This window comes from Podarcis melisellensis, assembly GCF_964234715.1.
Source record: "Podarcis melisellensis genome assembly, chromosome: 12".
Lineage (NCBI taxonomy): Eukaryota > Metazoa > Chordata > Lepidosauria > Squamata > Lacertidae > Podarcis > Podarcis melisellensis.
In genome coordinates, this window is record NC_138544.1 from 26,198,941 (window position 1) to 26,207,448 (window position 8,508).

Consider the following 8,508-nt stretch of genomic DNA (forward strand, 5'->3'; position numbering starts at 1 on the left):
TAAGGACCACTTCCAGGTGTTGCCTTAACCCTCCATGGGTTACATGACAGTGGTGCACATTGCCAAATATACATTTCCGCGTGCAAATAGAGGTGTTGGGGTGGGATGGGGGAGTCCTAGCCATCATAGTGCTGAGATGGAAGGAGAGGTTACATTGGGTGCAAGCCTTAGTTGTCAAGAACTCAACTTCCATTTTAAAGTTCCAATTGCTTTATGAGCGCTTTTTCTTGTCACAGTCATTTCACTTACACGCAATAGCTGTGTTCGAAAACCATTTCTTTTGACTGTTTTAATGAAATTAATGTTTGCCACATTTTTCTAGAACAGAATGGAGGACTTCACCAGTGTGCCTGGAAGTTAGTTCTTCTGTGCAGAGAAAGCAATGAATCTAAGCTGTATTTGTAGCAACTTTGTGACGTTAGATCAGTTCATTCTTCCTTCCTGCCATAGATGAAATGAAGCAAGGTTTTATTGCTCAAAACCGGTTGTCTGCTCTTTCAAACAAGCCTTTATTCATCATGAATTTAAATTCACTGTCCTAGAATGTTTTCTTCCAAGTTACCTTTAATTTGTTTCATCTATTGTATATACTGCTTATATTCAAAATATAGAAGCATTTATGCTTTCTTGAATTTTCCATGTTTCCGTTTAAAGTGATGGCAGAGGAGGAAACTAGCCCTTATGTTAGTCTGAAAGCCTGTACTCATACTGGCTAGGATAGGCATCCCTAACCTGCAGCCCTCCAGATGTTTTGGCCTACAACTCCCATGATCCCTAGCTAACAGGACCAGTGGTCAGGGATGTTGGGAATTGTAGTCCAAAACATCTGGAGGGCCGAAGGTTGGGGATGCCTGGGCTAGGATCATCCCACTTGGGCCACTAGCCATCTAGCACACAACAACCTTTCTGCCTAAATTAGTTGGATTGACCTTTGAGTTCCCTAAACTTGGGTATGTCATAGTACTTCCAACATTCACATTGAGACAGTTCCGTTAGACGTGGTTCACTTTTGTGGTTTGTGTGACAACAGTGGGACACTCATACAGCTCTGGGTGGCTGTTGAATGGGATGGTGGTGGTTGGCGAGTAGGACAACTTAAAGCAGTTCTGTTGTTGCGGACAGGCGACTACATGGTAGTAGGTCTACTGAGCTTTCTATTAGGATGGTCTGCACCAAAATCCAAATGGCCCTTGTGGCTTCTCTCGTTTGCTCTTAATAAACCTCTGGAAAAGGAAAATGGATCAGCCAACCATTACCCCCAAGCTGGTGTTATAGGAGCACCTATAGCAGGCATAGGCAAACTCAGCCCTCCATGTGTTTTGGGACTACAACTGACCAATAGCAATAGGCAACATGTGCCCAGGTTAATGAATAAAATTCTAAAACCATTTTAGAATGAATGTATTCCTTCCACTTTGGGCTAAATTACTAGCCAAAATACCTTTCAGACAGACTTTACCTGCAACCAACTTTTGTTCCACCAGCAGCTACTTGTAAGAAAACCCAGATTCGGGGGGTGGGGTGGGGAATTATGACTAGGCTCTCAGAAGTCAATCTCTGCTTTATACCCACAACATATGCTTTTTGCAATACATAAACCAAGTTTCATTTTTTATATGCCCCGAATTCACTTGAGGAGTATTCTGTATGATTCTGTTTGCCACCAAGGTCTTCCTGCTGCATTTCCCACGAACTGACACCCAAGTCTCAGCTGTGCGGTATATTTCATGCAGACCTGTTCTTTCCCCTACTTGGGAGACCAGTCACTGCTGTTCAGGAGTTAGCCCAATTATGAAATCGTCAGGCAAGGATTCTGGCAGTATCCGTGCCAACTGATCATCGTAAGATCGGAGCGTCCACAGCTTTTCCAGTTCATAGATTTCGCGTGTCTCTGGCAACATGAAATGGATCACAATATTACCTGTGAGGATGAGAAGAGTCACAGTAAGCAGCAGTGAATTTGGTCTATACGGTTCTCCTACAGATAAGTGTGTTTTGAGTTGGACATACCCCCCACTAAAACTTCTAATCAACCCATCAGCTAAGCATCTCACAGGCTCGCTGTAATTGGGGATGAACTGATGTTAGCACTCCCTTTTCCCTGCCTTCTTTTGCACACGAGAAGAGCAATATAAAAGATTCCACTTAACCAAATCACAATTTCCTGTTACATGTACATTCGAGATCCATTTTACTTAGCTTATGAACTAAACTGCTTTCAATTAAGATGAAACTTCTTGTCAAAAGTGGCAGCTGTTGGTGTTCCTCCCCCAGTTACTTGCTTGCTCATCGCTGCTCCCCATGGACCTGGGTGGTGGTTGTAATGAACAAATCCAGCAGGTTGTTGTCAATGGCCCCCCTGCATGTGAGCCCTTGGCAGGTGCCTGGCCATGCCAGCTCTCAACACTAGCCTGCTTTCAGTCTATGAACAGACAAGGACTGGTGGAATGGGAAGAGGGGAGTGTAAGAACCTGAAGCCTGCCACAACTTCCTCTTCCTCTACAGTTCCAAACTATAGTTTAAGATTGAATCAAGCCACCCACTTTCATTTCCCATTAAGTAAGGGCAGGAAACCGACTTTTCCCTCCTACTGAAAAGGGATTTAAATGCTTTAATTCTCATTAAAGTAAACCAATATATTTCTGATCTTCAGGGGGAAGGTATCATGCTTATGTAGCAATGTCTGTAGCAATGCCGCTTGGAAAGGTGACTACTGCAGCTCAGGCTCTGAGTACTTTACAAAAGCCCAGAATACGTTTCCAGCCCCACACAAGCAGCTGGGTTGAGAGAGTAGTATACAACAATCCCGCAATGTAGTTCACTGCTACAGCACCAGAATTTAAGTGCTTAGAATCCAAGCCAGAACAACTCGCCAAACTGGCACATGCTTTCTTTAGGGTCAGAAAGCAGGATATTAATATCTGTGTTAACAAATTATGCACCACTGTATGTTTGGGTGCAAGAAGCCACTTCTATCCAAATGTGTTTTGATAGTTTGTGGCTAAACCCAGGACGTTCTCAAGCTCCGGTCTGACGCCTCATTACTAGAAACAAAATGATTTACCAAAATCTATGCAAATCCAATCTTCGCTATCTTTCCCTTCAATTACAACATGGGGATCCCAGTCTGTCCTCAAATGCTTGTACTGAAACAGAAGACAAAGTCAGTGTAAAAAGTCACATTCATGAGCAAGAGACCAGTAGTTATTAAACCCATTAAATGGTTGCTGCCACTCACAAGTGTGGTATGCTATACATCGCCCTCATACAACATTGGCAGTAAACGAGACCTATGTCACAATTATTGTTTTAATGTTTGATGTTTTACTATGTTTTTATATATGCTGGGGTAACAATAATAAGTATCATCATCATTTATTTTATTAGGTTATTTGGTTTCTGCCATTTCATTTCATTTATTATATTTCTGTGCTGCTTTTCACTCTCACAAGTCACAAAGTGGCATACATACAATAAATAATAACATAGTAGAACATCACAACTGCAACATAAATTACATTAAATAATCAAAAAAACAACTACCTTCTTCAAAACACTATTAACAAAACATAATAGATTAAACTGCACAACCACACAAAAAGTCACGTTGTAAAATTTGCAAAGCATTACACAACACTCATAATCCACAAAATATTAACGTTAGCAAGCAAAAACAAAACAAGCACTGCTGAATTCACACACACGCTCGCCGCCCCCATGACCTGAACTGAGCAGAAGACTACATCAAAACACATTCACAGAATGACCATGGTAGCAACTTCCTTCTGAAAGCTCCGAGCGCTGGAGGATAGGTAAAGACAGGTGGAACAAGCTCTTCACTGGTGGCCAGCATAGAGTCCCATTCCTCTCCCAGCTCCTCCTCTGGAAACTGCTCCCTTACGAAGGCTGGAGGGTGGGGAAAGGCAGGCAGGAAAAGCTCTTGCCTGGTCAGCTGAGTCCCATTCCCCTGCTACCCCTGAAAAGTAACTATTTGAGAGCAACATTAGTGCCACTAATGGCAAGGAAGTGCAGTCCAGCAACATGGTGAGCCAGAGGTCCCCCATCTATGGGATAAATCATGCCTTTTCCTTTCCCATATTCCTCAAATTTCCTGTTGGGACACCTTTTTTCCTGGAATCCCACTCTTAGTTGAAGCCAATTTATCTCCTTTGTAATTCAGAAATCTTTGGTATACTCAGGGCCTTATATTTTATTATCTACTATTTTTCCCCTAATGGGCAAATTTGCAAGTATACTTTGTATATACCCAGCCATCCCTGTTAATAAGCTTCTCCAAACTAAGAAGAGTGCAGAGCAGTTAACTTACCATTTTGACCAGGTACTGAGCCATGGCATGGAGGTGCCTGGGAGATGTCCCGCTGACAATTATAAAATAATGGCTGTATTTCAGTTCTGGAGGCAACTCAATAACGCAGATGTCCTTGGCATTTTCTTGTCTCAGAAGCGATACCATGTAGTCAATGCTGAATACTGAAGAGACATGATCTGAAAGAGTCAACAGAATAAAAATGAGACTGTGGAAAAGAAAAAGATTGCAGGAAGGAAAGGGGTGCGTGCATTCCTGGGGTTAGTTCCTTATTTGCAAACTATGGTTTACAAAGGGACGCGGGTGGCGCTGTGGGTAAAACCTCAGTGACTAGGACTTGCCGATCGTATGGTCAGCGGTTCGAATCCCCGCGGCGGGGTGAGCTTCCATCTTTCGGTCCCAGCTCCTGCCCACCTAGCAGTTCAAAAGCACCTATTTATCTCGAAAGTAGATAAATAGGGACCGCTTACTAGCGGGAAGGTAAACGGCATTTCCGTGTGCTGCGCTGGCTCGCCAGATGCAGCTTGTCATGCTGGCCACGTGACCCTGAAGTGTCTTTGGACAGCTCTGCCCCCCGGCCTCTTAAGTGAGATGGGCGCGCAACCCCAGAGTCGGACACGACTGGCCCGTACGGGCAGGGGTACCTTTAAATTTACCTATGCTTTACAAAGAGTGCCTCTATTAACTCTGGACTAGGATTTTGGAATATGCCGTTCTACTATATGGTTTGCCAAACTCAAACTGAATTATAATCTCCAACCCATTTCCATTCTGTGGCAATTTTTAAATTTGACACCAGTGTGCAAGAGAAACTCACAAGTGGCATCTCACACACGCTGCTCCTAAGCTGAACCAATTCATCTAAACCTACGTTGTTAGCATGCCAGCATGTTTTCTGCCTGGGTGCAATTATGGTGAGTTCATACTACACACAAATACACGCACAGTGGCTATGACCCAGTTTAAACAAGATACTGAACACGGAATGCTGCATGGGAACACCACATAAATACAATTTTTCTTACTGCATATCACTTTTAAATGAGTCACATTTGAAGAAGAGAAAAGCAACCAGGCACATCTGCCTTATCCTTTCAAACTGCATAACAAATCCTGGGGGGAAATGCAGAAATCTCTGGAAAGAGTTAACTGCTTATTATTCTGAGGGGACTAATTGAGATAATCAGTGAGGTGACCCAAATAATGAATAATCCCCAAAAGATTTTATTTACAATTTAGCTCAATGTCTTGTGTGTTACCAACAAGAGCAGCTGACGGTTCACTACTGAAACTAAGCAATCAAGACCCCTCATTGGCTGCAAGCAAAAGTACCCTAGGCTGTAAACAAGAGAGGTGCTATTGTTTCACAGTTTAAACTTTCCCACCACCCCTTGAAACTTGTGATGGCTTAAATTACAAATTGTTTGAATTTTATTCTGGAATGGAATTTGCCCTCTCAAGTTGCACTCCTGCTCTCAGTCCCTTCCATTGTTACACCAATGTCCCAGGTTACGTACACATCATACCCTGGAAGGTATCATATATCATAGCCAGGTTACGTACACATCATACCCTCTTTCCTTCCAATAAATCTGGGTTGACTTGCTTCTATTCTTACAGAGGTTTAATAGATGGAAAGCAGCTTTTCATGAAATGGCGCTAAACCTAGTGTGGATCAAGCTACAGGACCTGGTAATATACAGCGCCTTTGGGGTGTCAGCTAAAACTCTGTGCCCCCTGTGCACTGAGCTTGCAAGGATCTGAAAGCTCACTGCAGAGGACTTTGAAAGTGAAGTCTGGTGTGCTATGATGCTTTTGGATCTGCTCTCTGGTGGGAGGGGAAAGCAGCCAAGGAACTCATCCCTTGCCATTGGCCTTGCTGGCTGGGGCTTTTAGGAGGTGTGGTCCACAACGTCTGGAGGGCACCAGGTTGGAGATGGCTCCTCTACTTGTACACAAGGATGGAAGCAGGTGCCCACCTGCCTCTCCTCCTGCACTAGCTATGGGGAGAACATTTGAAAATATTGCATGCTGTGACGTATTTACTGTATTTATCTTGATTTTCTTAATGAGCTTTTGTGTGTGTGTGTATTCCTATAAATAAAATTAAATATGCATAGTCTTTAGAGATATTAATGGAACATAGCCACCACTTCCACGAACAGGGTGGATCTCAAAGGCTTTAGAACAGTGTCCCTCCAGATCTTCTCGGACTACAACTCCCATCAGGTCTGACCACTGGCTGGGGCTGATGGGGTTGGAGCTCAACAGCATCTGGAGGGCCATGCATGTTCTCCATCCGTGATGTAGCAGAAAGTCCACACTGCAGTTTCTACAAACTCTTCTTAGGGCAACAGCATCATGCTGTAAATCCTGTACTGCAAGGGGTTGGACTAGATGTCCCTCGGGTCCCCTTCCAACTCTATGAAAGGAGGACCCATCCGCATCGTACGTCGAAAAGCTTAGTAGGGTTGCCCCTACAGACGGTCAGTCGTTCTGGCCCTTGATCATAGGAGAGCAGCTTGCACCGCCAAAACTACCCGTGCTTCCAACGCACCGATGCCCACACGAACAGGCAGCGGCGCTCCAAGGTTTCTTTCCCGAGCTCTGCCTGGAGATTGCAGGGGCTGAACCCCGGGACCTTTCGCTCCCTGACCCTGGACCACCGCGCGAGGAGGTTACAGCTGTTCAAGGCCCACCCGCCTGCCCCGACCCCGAGTGGGGCTTCGGCGCTACTTACCAGACGCATCCGCGGCCTCTCCGGCACCGGAGCCAATGCGCTGCTCTTGCCCGGCTGCCCCGTCTTCTTGCAAGCCGTGCTCCACCTCTGCATCCCGTAGCTCCGAGCTGCCCGCCGCGCTGAATCTCCGCAACCCCAGCGAGCCCGCGCGCCAAGGAACGCGGGGAGCCGCCGCCGCTGCCTCCCGCAACCCGCTGCTTCCTCCTCCTCCTCCCGCGGCTTGCCAAGACCTCAGCCTCAGCAGCGCCCGCAAGCAGCGGCTGCTCCGCCACATGGCAGGCGGTCGGTTCCCGAGGAGGAACCCCGACGTTCTTCGGATGGAACTTACGAACACTCAACGTTCCAAATGGAATCTCTCCGGGAAACTCCCCCTCTCCTCGGCGCGCCGGATGACGCGAGTGCCGACGCCGCTGCCGATTGGCTGCGCGCTTCTTCACATGAAAGCCGGGGGGGGGGTCGGTGAGCGCAGGCGCAGAAGCTTTTCGGGAAGCCGCTGCAGGAGTAGCGGGGGTGAGGCTGAGCTTTCGGAGCGCCTTGGTTTCGCCACGGCGCGGCGCGCTCCTTCCCGAGAACCTGCTCCGTTTTCGCCCTGCCCTGGAGACTGTGGAACAGTTGATTGAAAACACAAGCCAGCTAAGAAAGTTTGGTAGCTGCCCTGAAGACCAACGATGCAGCTGATGAAATGGATTCCAGCCCACAAAACTTTGTGCATTCATCAACTTGCTGGTCTTAATGGGGCTTAACGAGAGTCTCGGCTCCTCCTTGGAAATCGAGTTTCTTAAGGCTCTTAATCTCAGGGTCGTGAGTTAGAGCCCCAACTCTACAATTCTGTGATTTTCAGGTGAAGGAAGTGGACTTCGTGAAAGCCGGGTACCCTAAGGACCAACTTTTTCCATTCGTTCCTTCTGCTAATCTCCAGTCATCATCCAATGCCTTGCTCTAAAATGTGAGAGGAGCCCAGCATCATGAGCTCACAGCGGTCAACGTAATGCCTATGGGAAGCCTGTGAATAGGACATGAGCACAAGGGCCATGTTTTTATTGTGTAGCACGCACCTATATACAACTAAGTCAGATGTTCAAGGCTGAGGTGTTAACTGGTCATAATGGAATAAAGAATAAAGTAATAAAACCCAGGTGCACAGTTTTTGAAAATCCAAAAGAGGAAATTTCCATTTTGCAGAGCACTATTTTCAAGCTTAGAGGGACTCAGGTGGCGCTGTGGGTTAAACCACAGAGCCTAGGATTTGCCGATCAGAAGGTTGGCAGTTTGAATCCCTATGACAGGGTGAGCTCCCGTTGCTCGGTCCCTGCTCCTGCCAACCTAGCAGTTTGAAAGCATGTCAAAGTGCCAGTAGATAAATAGGTACCGCTCCGGCAGGAAGGTAAATGGCATTTCTGTGCGCTGCTCTGGTTCACCAGAAGCGGCTTAGTCATGCTAG

At 46.2% G+C, this 8,508-nt stretch overlaps 1 protein-coding gene across 1 annotated transcript; it reads right to left on the reverse strand.

The window, feature by feature from the left end:
* Positions 1 to 1,674: 1,674 nt before the first annotated feature.
* MALSU1 (mitochondrial assembly of ribosomal large subunit 1) lies at positions 1,675 to 7,443 on the reverse strand. The gene is made up of 4 exons (XM_081883462.1): positions 7,068 to 7,443; positions 4,328 to 4,506; positions 3,065 to 3,146; positions 1,675 to 1,921 (listed from the first exon to the last, which is right to left on the reverse strand). Exons 1-4 carry the CDS (start codon positions 7,339 to 7,341, stop codon positions 1,764 to 1,766), a joined length of 693 nt encoding a protein of 230 aa, XP_081739588.1. The 5' UTR covers positions 7,342 to 7,443; the 3' UTR covers positions 1,675 to 1,763.
* Between the last annotated feature and the right edge of the window lie 1,065 nt (positions 7,444 to 8,508).